Here is a 23,147-nt window from a genome sequence, read left to right as displayed (position 1 = left end):
AAGTGTACGAATTTGACTTGGGGTTGACGTTTCGCACGCGTCATTGATGCAGTTATCCCAGTGTTGGTCATTCTCCAATAAATTCAGAGCTTGGCATGCACTACGGTAAGTGTCATGTATAGTACCGTTTACAGTTCTCAAATACTCAAAGGATGTCGGACCGGGTACATTCACCAAAAGCAGGCGTAGAAAGAAGCATCATGTTGATTGGGGTGAACGGTGTAGAGTCTTCCTATCGTGGTATCTTTGAAGATGGTAGGTTTGCCGTAAACCCACTGGTTATCTACTTCGATGGTGGTACCGTTGCCATTGTAGGTTTTTCAGTCACTTTACAATTAGAAATTTCTCTTTCAACGGTCTTCTTACAATTAAAAATTTGTCTTTGAACGATATTCTTAAATACCTGTGTCCTGGTCGTCATTTATATTCCCTGTGTCCTGGTCGTCATTTGTGTCCCGGTATCCCAGTCTGTAATTTCTCTTTTTTCTTTTTTCAGTTTTCTTTTTCTTCTTTATTTTTCAGCTTCACTATGAAATACATATCGCCGAACCTTTGTTTTTTTAACTAAAATCTAGTAGTCATTGATGACCTTATCCAAGTCAAAATCCCAAACCCAATCATCATCGCTATCATTTTCAGTTTTAATATGTTTTGACTCTCACTGTCCAGGTGGATCTTCATCTAACTGCGCGGTTTTGCGTTCTTTAGCCTCAAGCCTGTTTCCTTGCTGTTCTTTTGATTCCTCGGCACGCTTTCTTTTCTGACTTTCTCTATCAGCAGCAAGTTTTTTGCCATAGACTCTTTGAGCATCTTCATCAGTCATTGTAAACTTAAACATTAATAGAATTCTACGCGAACATATGTCTTATATAACTTGAATGACGTCACCTTCAAAGCAAAAATGATGGCAACTAATTTCATGACGTCAGCCGAAACATGACGTCACCTGATCCACGATCCACAGATCCACTTAAAACCTATTGTTCTGGTATTAAAAAATTTTCGAATTTTAATCCATATTGGAGTGTTAATAATTCACTGCAGGTGATAGATTCTTTAACAATGGTTTCAGCTAAAAGAATTGAGTCTTTCGATTTTGCGACAATGTATACTAATTTATCACTCAATTTAGTGTTAGATAATTTAAAAACTGTTATAAAGAAATCTTTCCTCTTATCTAGTAAAAGGTTCTTAAAAATAGACAGTTATAATAAAAAAGCCATATGGACAAACTGCTTTAATACTACAGTTAACTTGAGATGTTACAGCTTGGATATGATTTTTGAGTTATTGGAATTTGTTTTATACAATACTTATATAAGATTTGGGGGTGATTTGTACAAGCAAATTATGGGAATTCCCATGGGGGGGAATGCCAGCCCATTTATAGCTGACTTGTTTTTAAGTCAACTAGAATATAAATATATGATGGATAAGAATAATCCAATTAATTTAAAACATGCTTTGTCAAATAATAAAAGATATTTAGATGATATTTTGGTCTTAAATTGTAAGGATTTCATTGATATTTCTAAAAATATATATCCATCAGAGCTTATTCTTGAGCCTAGTCATGGCGCTGGTCATGAAGATCATTTCTTAGATTTAAATATTAATATTTGTGATAATAATAAATTAAGTTTTAAAATGTATAATAAAACGGATGATTTTGATTTTGAAGTGATTAGTTTCCCATTCCCTGAAAGTAATATACACTCAAATATCACATATTCAGCGTTTTTCTCACAGTTACTTCGTTATGCAAGGATTTGTAGTAATTATATTGATTTTAAAAATAGATGTAAAATCTTAAGCCAAAAATTGATATCAAGAGGTTTTTCTGCAAATAAATTAACTTGGCAATTTAAAAAATTTAGTTTTCATTATAACGAACTTTTAAATAAATATCAAAAGAATTATCTAGAAATACATAAAGAAATTTTTGACTAATTTCGGAGGTTCGAGAAATGTTGTCACAGCGCCATTTATTTTGAATTGTGTTTCTATTTGAGCGGAATTTTTAAAAAATTAGCCACATGGTAAAGATGAATTATATAATTGTTTAGTTCATTCAGGTTTTTTGCAATGTGTTAATATTTGTGATTTGGTAAAATTTATAATATTTAGTTTACCTATTGTTGCTAAAGGGAGGGATATATTAACAGGATAAGCTTGTTTTGGTTTTACTTGGTTGTTTTACATTTGCTGTTTTTTTCATAGACATGTATTTTGGGGGTGATACCTGACGCGGGGATGCCATGGATATTCTGTGGTAGCCACAACACTGTGCTGGGTAGAGAATTTAGAGTGGCGAAACCCTATATAGGCCAGTGTATTCTCCTGATGAGCCCTTATGTTGGGTGTTGCCTCTGAATTATTTGTCTATATTATTTTTTCTATGGTTTGGTAAATGACGACTTATACTTATTGACGACATGACTGCCTGTCCATGGATTATTCTTTATGGTTGATTGTGTGTGGCTATGCTGTTTGACCTATGTGATTGTATGGATGAGTAGGGTTAAGGCCTCATTCAAGTGCTGGTCTATATTAATCACTAATTTAGGAAAACAGTCTTCCTTTTCTCCTTCTGTCTCCTTTTTTTTTTTTTTTTTTTTTTTTTTTTTTTTTTTTTTTGTGTTTGTGCTGTAGCATTGGTGATTTCTCTTTTCATGATATATATATATATATATATATATATATATACATATCCATCTATCTTCTATATATATAAAAATAAGTTGTTTGTCTGTCTGTCGACTGACGTCATTAGGATTGAGCTGTATGTCGTCATGAAGTTAGTTGTCGTCATGTTTGTTATGACAACGTCATGTTTGTCAACTGATGAAATTACAGATCGGAACACCGGGACACAAATGACGACCAGGACACCAGGAAACAGGGAATATAAATGACGACCGGGACACTCAAAGAGAAATTACAGACCGTGACACCGGGACACAAATAACGACCGAAACTATCTATATATATAAAAACTACCGTTGGGGGACATATAAATAGATTGTCAGGTTTACCGACTCTTGAACATGCAACATAAAAACTGGCTGCAAAGTCAATTCAGTCATTTCTTTCGATACTATTTTGTTGCTGTTTTTTTTCAACGCTGAGGAATAGCCTTTGATCATGTGATTACTGATCGATAGCGAAGAAACAAAACTAAAGTGTTGCTGTCACGACACTTTAGTCGGCGAAGCCGGACAAAGGTTGCCGCAACACTTCAAGTTGCCTGGGCAACGTAGGTCTAGTTAAGTTTTAATATTTGACATGGTTTTTTATATAAATAACACAAATACAAAGAAAATTATTTGTATGGCCCTTAAAAATATGGCCTCTAACAAAAACTAAAGTATTGCTATTTAAACATAAAACCTGTTTAACAAGTTAGACCATTGCTACATTTTAAAAATGTTGACAAATTATTTAAGACCCAATTTGGAATGCTGAATCAAATTTTACCTTTTTTCTATATCTTTTCCTCTAGCTCTATTGTGATTTAGCACATTTTCAAAGGGTCCTGCCCATCTCTCTTTCGATCTTTCCTTGGCACTAATTGTGGCTCTATTCCTACATTTAACAGGGACAAGTACAGATTGACCATTCACTCTCAATTTATTTACATGCCAGTACAATATTTTACTGCTACACCATTGGACTGCATCTTCCAGATCTTTAGCAATTTCATCCAAATGCAGCAGTCTGTATCCATTTCTGTTTTCTTTTCATACATCAAATTTACATCAGCTAGAATACCATCTATCCCTATTTCTAAAGACCTAGGCATTAAAATACCCTAGTAAAACACTGTATTTTATCAGGGACCCTGTCTATTTGCTGCTCTAGTTGTAAGTAAAATGTATATGAGTCACTACTATCTCACCAGTTAGTTCTACTTTTTAGTCCTAAAGTGAGCAACTAATGCCCATATATTAACAACTTCCCAACCTAAACAAGACTTTGCAGCCTCCTTCTTCATCAAGAGCCCTACCCCCCTGTCTATGCACACCACCCTTGCTGCAAAAGTAAATACATTCTATTACACCTAATTTCATGCTTACTATCCTATCCCTAGGATATGAGTTTTTTAAACTTCTAAGTCCAGTACAAATGTCTGAATTCATCAGTCAAATTGCAAATACACTAGTTGTTTTTAATGTCATAAAATTCCAAATTGCTATTTTTGTATTCTTTAAATCTTTGAAATTATTACGGCCCCAGGAACCAGAAATTAGGAAATCCCCTGGACCCCCCATTGAATGGAGGTTTCATGCAATCCTGGGCACATCTTGGTCATAACATGGTTTTCGACACTTGACCAAGTCAGAATTCGGCACCAACACAAGGTTAGTTGTAACATATAGCAACCAAAGTTGTGCCCTTGAGTGTGACTACATCCAAAAGTGACATTTTAAAGTTGCAAAGGCTACAGCAATGGTGAGTAGCACATGTAAAACTATTTACTATTTCTTTTTGTTTGCTCCTATATTCATTTGATTAAATATTAAACAAAGCAGAAGGCAAAAGCAGCATTTATTCTAGCTCAATAGTACGAAATTATTTCCCTTCAGCACTACCTTCTTCCAAGGTTGTATTCAGGGGTGGAGAGGGAATACCAATTTTTGACCCTCCAAAGCCTTTACTTGACTCACAAAAAAAGCAAACAAAAAAGGCATATAAACAAATTTTTGATGTCAGGCTCATTTAGCAAGCCAATAAATAAGAAGGAGGAATAGATTTACATACCCCTTAGTAATATAATCTCTAATATCTACAGTACCAGACCTCCAATACTTTTGATTAATTAGCAGTTAGTTTTGACTGTTGGAGTTAGTTATTTTAAATTTTTATCCAGTTTACTTCCATCTCCCTTCCACAATCTGTTTCGGTTGATATCTGAACAACATAATCGAAACACGCGCTCTGCCTTTGACCTTCAAGTGAGACGAACTCCAACAGTATGTTCAGATTTTTCCCCGGATGTAGCATGTGCTAAAATGTGGAACATGCTTCCAAAAGGCCTGAGATGTAGGAGCTCCCTCAGGTCTTTCAAAAATAATTTAAATAAATATTTAGTTAAAGGTCAATAAGTGAAAGATAAATTAAATTAGATGAAGTTTTGATTTTTTAGTAAATTCAGGTGAGGTGGTTGTACCTCCGGGGAGAGAGGGAGGAACCCTATGGTTAAGATAAAAAAAAATTATATTTATTTATTTATTTATTATTAAGAATAGCAGTAAGCATCAATGCTTGTCGCAAATATAACGAGGAGGCATGTGGTTGTGTTGAAGAGTAAAGTGGGAGCCGTACTGCATGTTAGTGAAGAATCTTTTATGTTTATGGGTCTCAACGTGAGTTTTGTCACAGAGCAGTGTACTTTAAGTTTAGTTATTTCCTCTTTTAATTAAACCCGATTGAACCTTGAACCTACAGAAAAAAAAACAAGGTGAACATTCTATAGACAAAGCAATTTTTTCTTGTAAGATCTTTTCTCAGGTATAAAACTTTTTGAAGGATAATTCCTTTGCTCTAGGGTAACAATAAAATAGTTAGATTTCATATTTTTCAAATGTTGGGTAAAACTTCCCAAGAGGAAAATTATAATGAAAAATATTTTGTTATTATAAGCCCAAAACTGTCCTATCATCGCTATCATTTTCAGTTTTGATACGTTTTGACTCTCGCTTTCCAGGTGGATTTTCCTCTAACTGCGCGGTTTTGCGTTCTTTAGCCGTAAGCCTTTTGGCATTTACCCTTTGAGCAGATTCCTCGGCTGTTTCTTCTGCCATTGTAGGATTTATACTAAAATTTCTCTTTTAATTAACTATTTGAGCAGCTTCCTCGGCTGTTTCTTCTGTCATTTTAAGATCTATACTAAAAATTCCTCTTTACGTGCCAAGCTTGCTAAAGCTCAACAATTTATAATAAACCTCAAGTTTTAAGTATCTCTTTTAAGGTTTTCGAATTACTTTAATCTATTGTCGAAATATTTATGCAATTCCCAGTTTTTACATTTTAGTTTGTTTTCTTTTTCTTCTTTATTTTTCAGACGTCATATGCAAACCCTCAACACAAAAATACATACAACTTATTTTTATTTATAGAAGATATAATCTGGCGTAACAGACAAAGTGTAACACACAAACAACTTATTTTTATATAGATAAAGATAGATTTTTGCAATTACCAGCTTTTGCTCTTTACGTAATTCAACGTCTTTTCATACTGTAACTTTTCAAAGATATTTGATTATTAAAGGAAGTCTAATTTCTAACAACGATTTCTATGAAGCTTCTAACTTTAACATTGAACAAGTCAAAAAGTTTCGCCCGATAAGGGACTTGAACCCTTGACCTTAGGATTAAAAGTCCCACGCTCTACCGACTGAGCTAACCGGGCTTAAATTTACGACTTTAGGTTTCAATTATTTTTTTGAATTATTATAATCCCTTGTTAGTACAAATATTTTTCAATTACCAGTTTTGCTCTTCTGCGCAATTTAATGTCGCTTTTCATATTGATTCTGTCCAAAGATATTTGATTATGAAAGCAAGTTTGATTTCTAACAACGATATGAACTAAGCTACAAACTTTTGGTTTCCTTTTTTAAGGGTTTTGGATTGTTGTAATCCCTAGTCAAAATAAAGAACCATCATTTGTAATAATTGCAAGTTTTCATTTTTTTGGGTCTTCCTACTGACATTATATAACTGGTTGAGTTCAAACTTGTAAGCTTAATCACGTAGCGAGTTGATTTATTTACCAAAAAAAAACTAATTTTAAAATTTTTAGATATTTTTCTAGTTTGAATTAAAACATTAAAATTATTGCTCAGGCACTGTAAATATGCTTGCAGTTTACAATAACTTTAGCAACTCTGAACTGAACTAAAAAAATATTTTCAACTTTTTTTCATGTCTTAAGAAGACATTGCTTATACTTATAAGAAAAGAAATTCGGTAATGATGTTTTTCTAACAGTAATTTCTACTAAGCTTCACACCTATGGTTTTCTTTTGTAAGGTTTTTGAATCGCTGTAAACCCTTGTGAAAATATATACGAATATTTGCGCAATTACCAGTTTTTTGCTCTTTAAGCAATTTAATGTCGTTTCATAATGCACTCTATTCAAAGATGTTTGATTATGACAGCAGGTCCAATTTCTAACAACAATTTCTAATAAGATTCTAACTTTTGGTTTTCTTTTTTAAGCTTTTTGATCTGTTGTAGCCCCATATCCAAATATATACAAATATTTTTCCGATTACCAGTTTTTCGCTATTTAAGCAATTTAATATAAATTTAAAATCTTTAATTTCTCACATAAGTGTGACTACATGATTGCAATACTGATGTATATAAAAACGACGTCACTCACATAGATTGTCAGGTTTACCAACTCTTGAACATGCAACATATAATGGTCCATGGGAAAACAATCCGTATTCAGATCTATACCTCATGATTCTAATGATTGCCCTTGAGCTTTGTTGATGGTGATTGCTAATCGACCATTCCCTGAGTTGCCATCGTCATTTATATATCCCCCTGTGCACCCCGGCGTCCCCTTTGTAGTTATGTCCCTGTGTCCCGGTCGTCATTTATATTCCGTGTCCCGGTCGTCATTTGTGTCCCGGTGTTCCAGTCTGTGATTTCTCTTTGAGTGTCCCGGGCGTCATTTATATTCCTTGTGTCCCGGTCGTCATTTATATCCCCCTGTGCCCCCCGGCGTCCCCATTGTAGTTGTGTCCCTGTGTCCCGGTCGTCATTTATATTCCCTGTGTCCCGGTCGTCATTTGTATCCTAGTGTCCCGGTCTGTATATACATTCGTTTTTTAGTTTTGTTTTTCTCCTTTATTTTTTTCCTTTTTTCTTTTTTTTCTTTTTTAGTTTATTTAGATTTTTAGATTTTTTAGTTTTTTATTAGTTTTTAGTTTTTTTGTAGTTTTTACCATTTTTTTAGTTTTTTTAGTTGTTTTTTTTTTACGTATGTCCTGGTCGTCATTTATACTCCCTGTGTCCCGGTCGTCATTTGTGTCTCGGTGCTTTGTTGATTGCTAATTTATATTATATTTATATTTATATTTTTTATATTTATTAATATTTTTTTAGTTTTCTTTTTCTCTTATTTTTCAGTTTTTTCCTTTTTTTTTAGTTTTTTCTTTTTTAGTTTTTAGTTTTTTTTTGTTTTTTACCTTTTTTTAGTTTTTTTAGTTTTTTTAGTTTTTTAGCTAGTTTTTTAGCTTTTTTAGTTTTTTTTCTTTTTAGTTTTTTTTGTAGTTTTTACCTTTTTTAGTTTTTTTTCTTCTTTTGTATTAGTGTGAAATAATTCAGACGTCATATGCGGACAAACACGACGTCACTCGACAGACAGACAGACAGACATAACCCACAAACAACTTATTTTTATATATATTTATTCTTATTTTTTTAGTTTTCTTTTTCTCTTTTATTTTTCAGTTTTTTCCTTTTTTTTAGTTTTTTTCTTTTTTAGTTTTTAGTTTTTTTAGTTTTTTACCTTTTTTTAGTTTTTTTTTAGTTTTTTTAGTTTTTTAGCTTTTTTAGTTTTTTATTAGTTTTTATTTTTTTTGTAGTTTTTGCCTTTTTTTTCAGTTTTTTTTAGTTATTAGATTTTTACCTTTTTTTAGTTTTTTTTAGGTTTTTAGCTTTTTTAGTTTTTTTTTTCTTTTTAGTTTTTTTTGTAGTTTTTACCTTTTTTAGTTTTTTTCTTCTTTTGTATTAGTGTGAAATAGTTTTTTTTAGTTTTTTTAGTTTTTTAGCTTTTTTAGTTTTTTTATTAGTTTTTATTTTTTTGTAGTTTTTGCCTTTTTTTATTTTTTTCAGTTTTTTTTTAGTTATTAGATTTTTACCTTTTTTTAGTTTTTTTTAGTTTTTTAGCTTTTTTAGTTTTTTTTTTCTTTTTAGTTTTTTTTGTAGTTTTTACCTTTTTTAGTTTTTTTCTTCTTTTGTATTAGTGTGAAATAATTCAGACGTCATATGCGGACAAACATGACGTCACCTGATCCACACACAGACAACTTATTTTTATATATATAGATATATAGATATATATATATATATATATATATATACTAGCTGTTGGGGTGGCGCTTCGCGCCACCCCAACACCTAGTTGGTGGGGGCGCTTCGCGCCCCCCCCAAGCCCCCCCGCGCGCGTAAGTCGTTACGCGCCATAATAGTTACGCGCCATTGTAGTTGTGTCCCTATGTCCCACCTGTGAATATAGATAGATATATATATATATGGTTTTAACTACGTAAAACTTGCGAATATACAACATTCTTTGCTGTCCCATTGTCTTTGCATATAAATAGATTGTCAGGTTTACCGACTCTTGAACATGCAACATATAATGGTCCATGGGAAAACAATCTGTATTCAGATCTATACCTCATGATTCTAATGATTGCCCTTGAGCTTTGTTGATGGTGATTGCTAATCGACCATTCCCTGTCCCGGTATCCCGGTCGTCATTTACATCCCCCTGTTTCCTCCGGTGTCCCCGTTGTAGTTGTGTCCCTGTGTCCCGGTCGTCATTTATATTCCCTGTGTCCCGGTCGTCATTTGTATCCCGGTGTCCCGGTCTGTATATACATTCGTTTTTTAGTTTTGTTTTTCTCCTTTATTTTTTTCCTTTTTTTTCTTTTTTAGCTTATTTAGATTTTTAGATTTTTTAGTTTTTTTATTAGTTTTTTTTTCTTTTTAGTTTTTTTGTCCCGGTCGTCATTTATATCCCCCTGTTTCCCCCGGTGTCCCCGTTGTAGTTGTGTCCCTGTGTCCCGGTCGTCATTTATATTCCCTGTGTCCCGGTCGTCATTTGTATCCCGGTGTACCGGTCTGTATATACATTCGTTTTTTAGTTTTGTTTTTCTCCTTTATTTTTTTCCTTTTTTTTCTTTTTTAGTTTATTTAGATTTTTAGATTTTTTAGTTTTTTTATTAGTTTTTAGTTTTTTTTTCTTTTTAGTTTTTTTGTAGTTTTTACCTTCTTTTTAGTTTTGTTAATTTTTTTTTTACTTATGTCCTGGTCGTCATTTATACTCCCTATGTCCCGGTGCTTTGTTGATTGCTAATCGAACATTCCTTTTGTCCTGGTCGCTTTCTCTTTGAGTGTCGTCATTTATTTTTTTCTTTTTTAGTTCTTTTAGTTTTTACCTTTTTTAGTTTTTTTTTAGTTTTTTAGATGAAAATTTTTTTTAGTTTTTTCCTTTTTTTCTTTTTAGTTTTTATTGGTTTTTACCTTTATGTTAGCTTATTTTTCAGTTTTTTCCTTTTTTTTTAGTTTTTTTTTATTTTTTATTTTTTTTAGTTTTTTACCTTTTTTTAGTTTTTTTAGTTTTTTTAGTTTTTTTAGTTTTTTAGCTTTTTTACTTTTTTTATTAGTTTTTAGTTTTTTTGTAGTTTTTGCCTTTTTTTAGTTTTTTCAGTTTTTTTTTTAGTTTTTTATTGGTTTTTACCTTTATTTTAGCTTATTTTTCAGTTTTTTCCTTTTTTTTAGTTTTTTTTAGTTTTTAGTTTTTTTAGTTTTTTTAGTTTTTTACCTTTTTTTAGTTTTTTTAGTTTTTTAGCTTTTTTATTTTTTTTATTAGTTTTTAGTTTTTTTTGTAGTTTTTGCCTTTTTTTTAGTTTTTTTAGTTTTTTAGCTTTTTTATTAGTTTTTAGTTTTTTTTGTAGTTTTTGCCTTTTTTTAGTTTGACAACTTATTTTTATATATATAGATAGTTTTTTTTTTTTACTTATGTCCTGGTCGTCATTTATACTCCCTGTGTCCCGGTGCTTTGTTGATTGCTAATCGAACATTCCTTTTGTCCTGGTCGCTTTCTCTTTGAGTGTCGTCATTTATTAGTTTTTTCCTTTTTTTCTTTTTAGTTTTTTATTGGTTTTTACCTTTATTTTAGCTTATTTTTCAGTTTTTTCCTTTTTTTTAGTTTTTTTTTATTTTTTATTTTTTTTAGTTTTTTACCTTTTTTTAGTTTTTTTAGTTTTTTTAGTTTTTTAGCTTTTTTACTTTTTTTATTAGTTTTTAGTTTTTTTTTGTAGTTTTTGCCTTTTTTTAGTTTTTTCAGTTTTTTTTTTAGTTTTTTATTGGTTTTTACCTTTATAGTTTTTTTAGTTTTTTAGCTTTTTTATTTTTTTTATTAGTTTTTAGTTTTTTTTGTAGTTTTTGCCTTTTTTTAGTTTTTTCAGTTTTGACGTCACCTGATCCAGTTTTTTCAGGTGACGTCACCTGACACATCCATCCACACATCCACAGACAGACAACTTATTTTTATATATATAGATACTAGCTGTTGGGGTGGCGCTTCGCGCCACCCCAACACCTAGTTGGTGGGGGCGCTTCGCGCCCCCCCCAAGCCCCCCCGCGCGCGTAAGTCGTTACGCGCCATAATAGTTACGCGCCATTGTAGTTGTGTCCCTATGTCCCACCTGTGAATATAGATAGATATATATATATATGGTTTTAACTACGTAAAACTTGCGAATATACAACATTCTTTGCTGTCCCATTGTCTTTGCATATAAATAGATTGTCAGGTTTACCGACTCTTGAACATGCAACATATAATGGTCCATGGGAAAACAATCTGTATTCAGATCTATACCTCATGATTCTAATGATTGCCCTTGAGCTTTGTTGATGGTGATTGCTAATCGACCATTCCCTGTCCCGGTCGTCATTTACATCCCCCTGTTTCCTCCGGTGTCCCCGTTGTAGTTGTGTCCCTGTGTCCCGGTCGTCATTTATATTCCCTGTGTCCCGGTCGTCATTTGTATCCCGGTGTACCGGTCTGTATATACATTCGTTTTTTAGTTTTGTTTTTCTCCTTTATTTTTTTCCTTTTTTTTTCTTTTTTAGTTTATTTAGATTTTTAGATTTTTTAGTTTTTTTATTAGTTTTTAGTTTTTTTTTCTTTTTAGTTTTTTTGTAGTTTTTACCTTCTTTTTAGTTTTGTTAATTTTTTTTTTACTTATGTCCTGGTCGTCATTTATGCTCCCTATGTCCCGGTGCTTTGTTGATTGCTAATCGAACATTCCTTTTGTCCTGGTCGCTTTCTCTTTGAGTGTCGTCATTTATTTTTTTCTTTTTTAGTTCTTTTAGTTTTTACCTTTTTTAGTTTTTTTTAGTTTTTTAGATGAAAATTTTATTTGGTTTTTTCCTTTTTTTCTTTTTAGTTTTTATTGGTTTTTACCTTTATGTTAGCTTATTTTTCAGTTTTTTCCTTTTTTTTAGTTTTTTTTTATTTTTTATTTTTTTTAGTTTTTTACCTTTTTTTAGTTTTTTTAGTTTTTTTAGTTTTTTTAGTTTTTTAGCTTTTTTACTTTTTTTATTAGTTTTTAGTTTTTTTGTAGTTTTTGCCTTTTTTTAGTTTTTTCAGTTTTTTTTTTTAGTTTTTTATTGGTTTTTACCTTTATTTTAGCTTATTTTTCAGTTTTTTCCTTTTTTTTTAGTTTTTTTTAGTTTTTAGTTTTTTTAGTTTTTTACCTTTTTTTAGTTTTTTTAGTTTTTTTAGTTTTTTAGCTTTTTTATTTTTTTATTAGTTTTTAGTTTTTTTTGTAGTTTTTGCCTTTTTTTTAGTTTTTTTAGTTTTTTAGCTTTTTTATTAGTTTTTAGTTTTTTTTGTAGTTTTTGCCTTTTTTTAGTTTGACAACTTATTTTTATATATATAGATAGTTTTTTTTTTTACTTATGTCCTGGTCGTCATTTATACTCCCTGTGTCCCGGTGCTTTGTTGATTGCTAATCGAACATTCCTTTTGTCCTGGTCGCTTTCTCTTTGAGTGTCGTCTTTTATTAGTTTTTTCCTTTTTTTCTTTTTAGTTTTTTATTGGTTTTTACCTTTATTTTAGCTTATTTTTCAGTTTTTTCCTTTTTTTTAGTTTTTTTTTATTTTTTATTTTTTTTAGTTTTTTACCTTTTTTTAGTTTTTTTAGTTTTTTTAGTTTTTTAGCTTTTTTACTTTTTTTATTAGTTTTTAGTTTTTTTTTGTAGTTTTTGCCTTTTTTTAGTTTTTTCAGTTTTTTTTTTAGTTTTTTATTGGTTTTTACCTTTATAGTTTTTTTAGTTTTTTAGCTTTTTTATTTTTTGTATTAGTTTTTAGTTTTTTTTGTAGTTTTTGCCTTTTTTTAGTTTTTTCAGTTTTGACGTCACCTGATCCAGTTTTTTCAGGTGACGTCACCTGACCCATCCACACATCCACAGACAGACAACTTATTTTTATATATATAGAAGATAGATATATATATATATATATATATATATATATATATATATATATATATATATATATATATATATATATATATATATATATATATATATATGCTATCTTTATAAGCAAAGAATAATTTTTTATTTATTATTCCTAAAAACGGCTCCATATTTTTTCGGAAAAGTTTGTGTCCTGAGAGATTCTGGTCTAAAGAACGATCTAGATAGGTCAGAAGTTTGAGAAAATTCGTTAAGCGCCTTAAGTTTGGGGAAAAAAATATTCATGTGAGTGACGTAGTTTTTGTATACATCAGTATTGCTATGAAGTTGTCACACCTGTCCCACTTCTGGGGAAAAACTGAAGATTTTATGCATGGAGAAGTTTACAGCAAATTGCTTTAAGAGCGAAAAATCGGTAATTGCGAAAATAGTTGTACATAATTTAACAAAGGATTACAACAATTCATATACATTAAAAAAAGAAAACCAAAAGAGTGAAGCTTAGTAGACAATCAGTGTTAGAAATCGGACTTGATTTAATAATCAAATATCTTTGAAAAGAATTTCGCATGAAAAGACATATCAGTAAGAAAAACTTATCTACAGGTAGATCCAAAAAACGAAAATTTACAAGTGTTATAAATGATATTCTGTTGGAAGAAAAAAAAATTTGTCCCACCACCTGAACAATTAAGAAATATAAGACCTGGTCAACCATGTGAGATTAAACAGTTCGTGGTAACGAACTGTAGTAAGGAGCGACCCGGCTCAATAGTAACCAAAACTCTAAAAAATGGAATTTTGGTACCAATAGCTACATCAAAAGAATCGCATTTTAATGCTGATTTTAAATATATAAGTTTCATCAAGTTTAGTTTTACCCATCAAAAGTTACGAGCCTGAGGAAATTTGCGTTATTTTAGAAAATAGGGGGAAACACCCTCTAAAAGTCATTGAATCTTAACAAAAAATATGCCATCAGATTCAGCTTATCAGAGAACCCTACTGTAGAAGTTTCAAGCTCCTATCTACAAAAATATGGAATTATATATTTTTCGCCAGAAGGCAGATCACGGATGCGTGTTTCTTTGTTTGTTTGTTTTTTTTTGTTTTTGTTTTTCCAGGGGTCATCGTATCGACCCAGTTGTCCTAGAATGTTGCGAGAGGGCTCATTCTAACGGAAATGAAAAGTTCTAGTGCCCTTTTTATGTGACCAAAAACATTGGAGGGCACCTAGGCCCCCTCCCACGCTAATTATTTTCCCAAAGTCAACGGATCAAAATTCTGCATTCAGCATAGTCGAAAAACCTTGTAACTATGTCTTTGGGGACGACTTACTCCCCAAAAGTCCCCGTGGGAGGGGTTACAAGTTCAAAACTTTGACCAGTGCTTGCATATAGTAATGGTTATTGGGAAGGGTACAGGCGTTTTCAGGAGGATTTTTTGGTTGGAGGCAGGGGTTGAGAAGAGGGGGATTGCTGGGGGAACTTTCCATCGAGGAATTTGTCATGGGGGAAGAAAATTTCCATGAAGGGAGCGCAGGATTTACTAGCATTACTTTAAAAAAAAACAATGAAAAATTAAATATGAAAAAGTTTTTTTCAGCTGGAAGTAAGCAGCAGTATTAAAGCTTAAAACGAACAGAAATTATTACCCATATGAGGGGCTCACCTCCTCCTAATACCTCGCTCTTTACGCTAAAGTATTTTTAGTAATTTCAACTATTTATTCTGCGGCTTTTGTGATTCAGGGGTCATTCTTAATGAATTGGGACAAAATTTAAGCTTTAGTGGAAAGAGCGAGGTACTGATGAGGGGGCGAACCCCCTCATATATGTAATAAAAACATGAGAATACGAAAAATTTTTACGTAAGCTAATTTATAAGTTACGTATATCTTTTACTTATAAAAAGATTCGTAAAAAATTAAAAGTTCTTGTTGCCTTTTCAATTAACCGTAAATCGGAGGGCAACTAGGCTTCCTCTCCCGCTCTTTTTTTCTCAAAATCATTCGATCAAAATTATGAGAAAGCCATTTAGTCAAAAAAAAAAAATTAATATACAAATTTCGTTCTAATTATTCCTCTGCGGAGAGCCAAAATCAAAACATGCATTGATTCAAAAACGTTCAGATATTAAATAAAAAAACAAGTTTTTTAAATGAAAGTAAGGAGCGACATTAAAACTTAAAACGAACATAAATTACTCCGTATATGAAAGGGGCTTTTCCTTCTCAACGCCCCGCTCTTTACGCTAAAGTTTTTTACTGTTTTAAAATGTAGAGTTAAGAGAAAGAGTCAAACTTTAGCGTGAAAAGCGGGGCGTTGAGAAGGAAAAGCCCCTTTCATATACGGAGTAATTTAAAATACGGAGGAAATATACGGAGGAAAATAAAATCTTCAGTCGGAAATCAAGGAACGGCGATGACTGGCCACAAAAACAATCTAAATAGGTCAGGGCTTTAAGGAATGCGTAATTTTCCCAGGGTGGATGTAACGAACCTGTAGTTGCGTCATGACATCAAGAAGAGGCTCACGTCTGCGGTTAGAAGCCAAGCGACAATGAAAATCCATATATAGAAGCCAGCTACGTGTCGAGAGCCGGGGAAACAAAATCATTTGTTTTCCGGAAACAAAAAACACAAGACATTGGACCTTAAGAAACATACGAACAGAAGAAGGAGCCCCAGAAAGCGTCAAAGCTATTGCATAGATTACGAAAATTTGCACAGGAAGATAAAAAAAAAAATTAAATAAAATCACACTTTACACTGGCGAAGTTATGTCTGAGTCGGGCTACAGTTACACCCTTAGACCAACCTAGATCTTTTTTGGGCAAACATTAAAAATCAAAAACACAGAACAGGCGCATTTTTATGTCATTATTCTTCAATTTACCCGGATGGAGTGGTTCTTCAGGCGAATACAGGGCCTCTCGTCCACTCTTAAAATGGGCATTAGGCATAGTGCTTTGCATATCCTACTCTCTTTTCATTGCAACTTCAATGCAATGCAAATGGGTGCAATGGGTGTATGGGTGCAAAACAAACTTACAAAACAAGTAAGCGAAATCTGGAAAAAAAGTTATAAAATACTATAATCGCAAGGAATAAAAGAAGAATATTACCTCCTTTTTTAAGTTTTTGAATCAACTCAGGAACATTGCCCAGTATTGGCCACCCATTTGGACCTGGAATGAGGTCAACTTTCTGTCTGAATGCACGAAAAGTTAAATACCATGGTATAAGCTTTCTTGTTACTAGTATTACCAATACTATCAGAAGCAAGTGTAGAAGCATAATGCTTTTTATCTAAAGCGCAATTCCTGAAAGAAACACATGCTTAAGACGCATTCATAATGAAAATTGGTTAACACTAAAATTTACTTAGCACCAGACCATTCATGATAAAAAAAAGTTTATAAATTCCAAGAATCAAAAGTCCATAAAGAGAAGTCCAAAAAGTCCAGAATTAAAAGCAGCATGTACACAATTTGATGCGAAAGGATATTTTATGCTACAAATATGATCTAAAAAGTGGTAAAATACGGCTTTCCTTCAGTTGGTCCACGAGTTGAGACAATAGAGTCTCAAGATCTCTGATATATTTTGTATTCATTAATGTTCACATTTTTCGACAAATAAAATTATGCATAATCAAGTACTGAAAAGTATTTTCAAACTAAGTGTGACTTCTATCTCGTTTGAACAGGTAGGTCTGCATCCAGGGTAGCTCAACCACTCCCAAAATTGTTAGTTTCTTATTATGTTAACAGTAGAATAGCCAATACCATGTGATATTACAAACAGTGAGCTATACAAAAATGTGGTTCTATCCTGCTTTCTAGGTCAATAATCAGAGGAATGCTTAGATGGCTAGGACACGTTCTGCGGGTGAACAATGACAGATTGCGAAAGATCATTCTTTTTGGCCACCCATTTACAGATAAATAAAAAGAAGGTTGTTTCCAAATCGCGTGGCATTAGGCCGTAATAAAGAATTTAAAGGAAACTGGAACCTCGGGAGGGTGTCAAGAGGGATGCTTTTAAAAGACTGTGATGGAGCTTGCGTGGCTGTGTTGGTCTTAGGCGGTTCGGTGCTACACTGAGTTGTTAGCTATAGTAGTACTATGCACATATTTCCTTTTGGTTAGTTCAAAATTCACTTTAACATACCTTGAAATTTTATTTGAATACCCAATGCCACCCCTACACATTGCTGATGCCCACTTTTGACCGCCTGCATGCACTTATTGTAGTTTTTTTACTTAGTACAATATCCCTTGAAAATTTTCACCTTGAAAGGCCTAGCCTTAGTAGTAGTAGTGACAGTAGAAGTAGTAGAAGCAGCAATAGTAGTAAGCACAAAGTGTCTTTTGCTTCGCTCAATATCCCCTTCAACATACCCTGAAACTTTAAACTTGATACTGTAAGCTGTTCTTGGGACATTGCTGATATGCCCTTTCCACAACCCGCATACGGATAGCATGTTCTGATTTATTTCAACTTCTCCCTCGACATTCCTTGAAATTTTCCCATTTATACCTTCAGCCTAAGTAGTATTAGTAGTTATAGTAGTATACATATTTTTACTTTTGATCTTTTAAACATCCCCCTCATCATTTCCTCTGAAAGATTCGACTTAATACCCTAAGCCATTCCTGATATATTGCTTATATACCTTTTTGGTAACCTTCATAAAATAGCGTGTTTTGATTTAGCTCAACAGTAACACTCCCCTCAACATTCTCTGAAAGCTTTATTTCAATACCCTTAACCTTTTTGGAGACCCAGGATCAAAAAGCTCCCCTTCTGCTCAGCAACAATTCCTAAATGGGTGAATAGAATAATTTAAAGCCCTTGCCACAGGGGCTATGGGGGGTCATTTCATCCCCGAGGCGTAATTATTGGACCTATCGACTATAATCAACAACCCAACTTTCTCAAGATTTTGATTGGATGCATTTTGGGGGAGGTCAGCAAAAGGGGCATTGGAGAGGGCTAGCTGCCTTCCAATCAATATTGCCTTTTAAAGAGGGCATTATAACTTCCAATTTCCAATGAAATGAGCCTCCTCTGAAGTTCTTTTGACAGCTTCTTGCATGCAAAGGGGTTTGGGGAAAAAAATTAATAATAATAGGCTTACATAGAGCCCTCTTTATTCTGTATTAAATAAAAAAAAAATAGTTTTTTAAACTGAAAGTAAGGAGCGATATTAAAACTTAAAACGGACAGAAATTACTCCATATATGAAATGGGTTGTCCCCTCCGCAATCCCTTGCTCTTTAAGCTAAAGTTTGATTTTTTGCCACAATTCTACTTTTTAAAACAATTAAAAACTTTAGCGTAAAGAGCGAGGGATTGCGTAAGGGACAACCCATTTCATATACGGAGTAATTTCTGTCCGTTTTAAGTTTTAATATCGCTCCTTACTTTCAGTTTAAAAAACTAGTTTTTTTATTTAATTTCTGAACGTTTTTGAATTAATACATTTTTGATTTTGGCCCTCCGCACATTAATTAGTAAAATGAAATTTGCATATTAATTTTTTTCTGATTAAACGGCTTTCTCTTAGTTTTGATCAGACGATTTTGAGAAATAAGGAGTGGGGAAGGAGGCCTAGTTGCCCTCCAATTTTTCAGTTACTTAAAAAGGCAACTAGAACTTTTAATTTTTAACGAAAATTTTTATTAGTAAAAAATATAAGTAACTTAAGAATTAACTTACGTAACAAACTTTTATGCTCTTATATTTTTTATTATGTATATGAGGGGGTTTGTCCCCTCGTTAATACCTCGCCTTTTACACTAAATCTTAAGTTTTGTCCCAATTCTTTAAGAATTAACCCTGAATCAGAAAGGCTGTGGAATAAATAGTTGAAATTACTAAAAACATTTAGCATAAAGAGCAAGGTATTTATCTCCTCCTAAATACCTCGCTCTTTATGCTAAAGTATTCTTTGAACCCCTCACATGCGTAATAATCTCTGTTAGTTTTAAGTTTTAATGCTACTCTTTACTTTCAGTTGAAAAACTTTTTCGTGTTTATATTTTCATTGTTTTTTTTTATAGTAATGCTAGAAAATCCCGAGTCCTTTTCATTGAATATCTCTTCCCCCATGACATTTCCCTCCAAGAGAAGATCCTCCCACATAGCCTCCTCCTCTCAACCTCGCCCCAAACCAAAAATATCCCCCTGAAAACGTCCGTTCACTTCCCAATCACCATCAGTGTATGTAAACACTGGACAAAGTTTGTAACTTGCAGCCCCTCCCCCAGGGACTGTGGGGGAATGAGTCATTCCAAAGACATAGTTAATATGGTTTTCGACTATGCGGAACAAAATGGCTATCTCAAAATCTGGATCCGTTGACTTTGGGAAAAAAATGAGCGTGGGAGGGGGCCTAGGTGCCCTCCAATTTTTTTGGTCACTTAAAAAGGGCACTAGAACTTTTCATTTCCGTTAGAATGAGACCTCTTGTGAGATTCTAGGACCACTTGGTCGATACGATGACCCCTGGGGAAAAAAAACAAAAAAATAAACACGCACCCGTGATCTGTCTTCTGGCAAAAAATACGAAATTCCACATTTTTGTAGATAGGAGCTTGAAATTTTTGCTATAGGGTTCTCTTATACGCTGAACACGATGATGTGATTTTCGTTAAGATTCTATGACTTTTAAGGGGTGTTTTCCCCTATTTTCCAAAATAAGGCAAATTTTCTCAGGCTCGTAACTTTTGATGACAAAGATTAAATTTGACGAAACTTATATATCTAGAATCAGCATGAAAATTCGATTGTTTTGATGTATCTTTTAGCATCAAAATTCCGTTTTTTAGAGTTTGTTTACTATTGAGCCGGGTCGCTCCTTACTACAGTTCGTTACCACGGACTGTTCGAAAAGAAAATAATTCGGTATTTCGGGGCTTCTGACATTATTACTCCTTTGCGTAAGTTAGGCTCAAAATTGGAAAAGGATTATATTTTTTCTCTGGGCCCCTTCCACCTCTTAGTTCGTTTATTTTCCCGTTAGTTTTCACCTGTTTTCGCTTTATAGTTGTGTTATCTCTTAGCAGTTCTTTCGTTAGTTGAGTTATGGTTGTGCTATATATGTTTTATCGCTCGTATAGTTGTGTTATTTTCAAATTATACTCCATAATAGAGAGGCCCCGAACACCCAGCATTGTATATTAAGCTCTGAATTTGACGTTTTTTTCTAACGTGACCAGATTCGACCTGCGCCCTGCGCCCTTTTCAATGAATTTTTCTTCCCCCATGACATATTTCTCCAAGGAAAGATCCTCCCATATAGCCCCCTCCCCTCAACCCTACCCCCAAAACCAAAAAAAATCCCCCTGAAAACGTCTGTACACTTCCCAATAACCATTATTATATGTAAACACTGGTTGAAGTTTGTAACTTGCAGCCCCTCCCCCAGGGACTGTGGGGGAGTAAGTCATCCCCAAGACATAGTTATTGTGGTTTTCGACTATGCTGAACAAAATGGCTATCTCAAAATTTTGATCCGTTGACTTTGGGAAAAAAATGAGCGTGGGAGGGGGCCTAGATGCCCTCCAATTTTTTTGGTCACTTAAAAAGGCACTAGAACTTTTCATTTCCGTTAGAATGAGCCCTCTTGCGACATTCTAGGACCACTTGGTCGATACAATGACCCCTGGGGAAAAGAAAAGAAAACAAAAAAAAAACAAAAAAATAAACACGCACCCGTGATTTGTCTTCTGGCAAAAAATACAAAATTCCACATTTTTGTAGATAGGAGCTTGAAACTTCTACAGTGGGGTTCTCTGACACGCTGAATCTGACGGTGTCATTTTCGTTAAGATCCTAGGACTTTTAGGGGGTGTTTCCCCCTACTTTCCTAAATAAGGCAAATTTTCTCAGGCTCGTAACTTTTGATGGGTAAGACTAAACTTGATGAAACTTATATATTTAAAATCAGCATTAAAATGCGATTATTTTGATGTAGCTACTGATATCAAAATTCAATTTTTTAGAGTTTTGGTTCCTATTGAGCCGGATCGCTCCTTACTACAGTTCGTTACCACGAACTGTTTGACTAAGCCAGCACTATTACACAACCTCTGATTACCAATTGAATTGTGCAAATGCTTAATCAATTAAAATGCTAAATACAAACCAACTAATCGAATTCTTTACATTCTAATTCCCATTGATGCTTAAAATATAAAAAGGTTTAGTTGGATAGGAGACAACAATTTTAGCTGCCCCTGTTATTTTCAATTAGGTAAAAAAAAATTAGGCATTCAATTTTTAATGAAAAGCAACTTTTGACAATAGCATGATAGCGCAGAGCTATAGCTCCAAGGTGTAATCTAAGCTAATGTAAAGATTGAGAGGATTGAAGAGCAGTAGCATACAGATTGGACCTAAATATGGTTTTTTAGATAGACGGGAATTCTATTTGAGGCCAATTTTAAAAAAAAACTAGCACTTTACAGAAAACTGAGCTTGCTTGAGTTCTTTAGATATGCAGACTAATTAAAAACTTATTTGCTCCTAGTCCTGTTTTCTTGCATTGTTATTATGCTTTCAGCAAAGTTCTAGTTTAACACAATTCTACAAATATAGGGATATTTCACAAGTTAGTTCACAGATTTTCTTAGGCTCCTAACATCTGATGGGTACCATTCATTTAATGAATTTTACTTATTTTGGATAGGAATCAAAATTCAATTGTTTTGATGTATCGTTATAAAGACCCTGTTTCTTAGAGTTTCGGTTACTATTGAGCTGCATCGCTCCTTACTTACGGTTCGTTACCACGAACTGTTTGAAAAACTTCTTGAGTTTGAAATTCCGACGAAGAACCTAGCATCCGATTTAATTTGTACAGCCGCGGTTCAATCCCAAAACCTGAATACTCTGAAGATGACTTATTTTAAGGTGTTTGTTAAACTTCGCCTACATGATCATCACCTTGGTAAAAAAGGGTGGAGCAATGACTTTTAGTTGTGATAATTTGTCGCCAAGGGAAGGAAAAGCTCCAGGAATAAATGAGTATGCTGAAATAATTCGGATAAAAGATAAACCGAAAGTTCTGCCATGCCCACTAATTAGTTATAAGTCAGGATTTGAAATAAGAGCTCTGAGACATGAGTTCCTTCTAAATATCAAATTTCATTAAGATCCGGTTACCCGTTCTTAAGTTAAAAATTTCAACTTTTTTTAATTTTTCCAAATCAACACCCCCCAGCTCCTCCAAAGTGAACAGATCCATTCCAATTATGTCAATCACGTATCTATAACTTGTGCTTATTCTTCCCATCAAGTTTCATCCCAATCTCTCCAATCTAAGCGTTTTCCAAGATTTCTGCTTCCCCCCTCCAGCCCCCTATGACCCCAGATCTGATTCAAATTAGAAATGGAGCATCTGAGACATAAGATTCTTCTATATATCAAGTTTCATTAAGATCCAATCACCCATTCGTAAGATAAAGATACCTCAATTTTCACGTTTTCCAAGAATTCCAGTTTCCCCCTTCTACTCCCCCAATGTCACCAGATCTGGTCGGGATTTAATATAAGAGCTCTATATATCAAATTTCATTAACATCTGATCACCCATTCGTAAGTTATAGATACCTCATTTTTTCTAATTTTTCCGAATTACCCCCCCCCCCCCCAACTCCACCAAAGAGAGCGGATACGGTCCAGTTATGTCAGTCACTTATCTTGGACTTGTGCTTATTTTTCCCACCAAGTTCTCTCCGCTTTAAGCGGATCCTGATCCGCTTAAATCCTGACCTCTCCGCTTTAAGCATTTTCCAAGATTTTCGGTCCCCCCCCCCCCCGATGACACTGGATCCGGTCGAGATTTAAAATAAGAGATCTGAGTTACGAGGTCCTTCTAAATATGAAATTTCA

At 33.3% G+C, this 23,147-nt stretch overlaps 1 protein-coding gene and 1 non-coding gene across 4 annotated transcripts in view; both read right to left on the bottom strand.

Moving 5' to 3' along the window:
• The window catches only part of LOC136034364 (cytochrome P450 4C1-like), a 290,741-nt gene that overhangs the window by 86,178 nt on the left and 181,416 nt on the right, over nucleotides 1-23,147 (bottom strand). For all 3 annotated transcript variants that reach the window (XM_065715508.1, XM_065715507.1, XM_065715506.1), the window contains exon 2: nucleotides 16,370-16,567. In XM_065715508.1, the coding sequence (XP_065571580.1) occupies nucleotides 16,370-16,541 (172 nt within the window). In that variant the 5' untranslated portion in view covers nucleotides 16,542-16,567. The remainder of the gene's footprint in view (nucleotides 1-16,369; nucleotides 16,568-23,147) is intronic.
• Trnak-uuu (transfer RNA lysine (anticodon UUU)) lies at nucleotides 6,342-6,414 on the bottom strand. Its single transcript has one exon. It is a non-coding gene; the product is annotated as a tRNA-Lys (tRNA).

The sequence above is a fragment of the Artemia franciscana genome, chromosome 13 (assembly GCF_032884065.1).
Source record: "Artemia franciscana chromosome 13, ASM3288406v1, whole genome shotgun sequence".
Taxonomy (NCBI): domain Eukaryota; kingdom Metazoa; phylum Arthropoda; class Branchiopoda; order Anostraca; family Artemiidae; genus Artemia; species Artemia franciscana.
The sequence above is the reverse complement of the archived record's forward strand: the minus strand, read 5'-3'. Positions and strand labels throughout refer to the sequence as shown.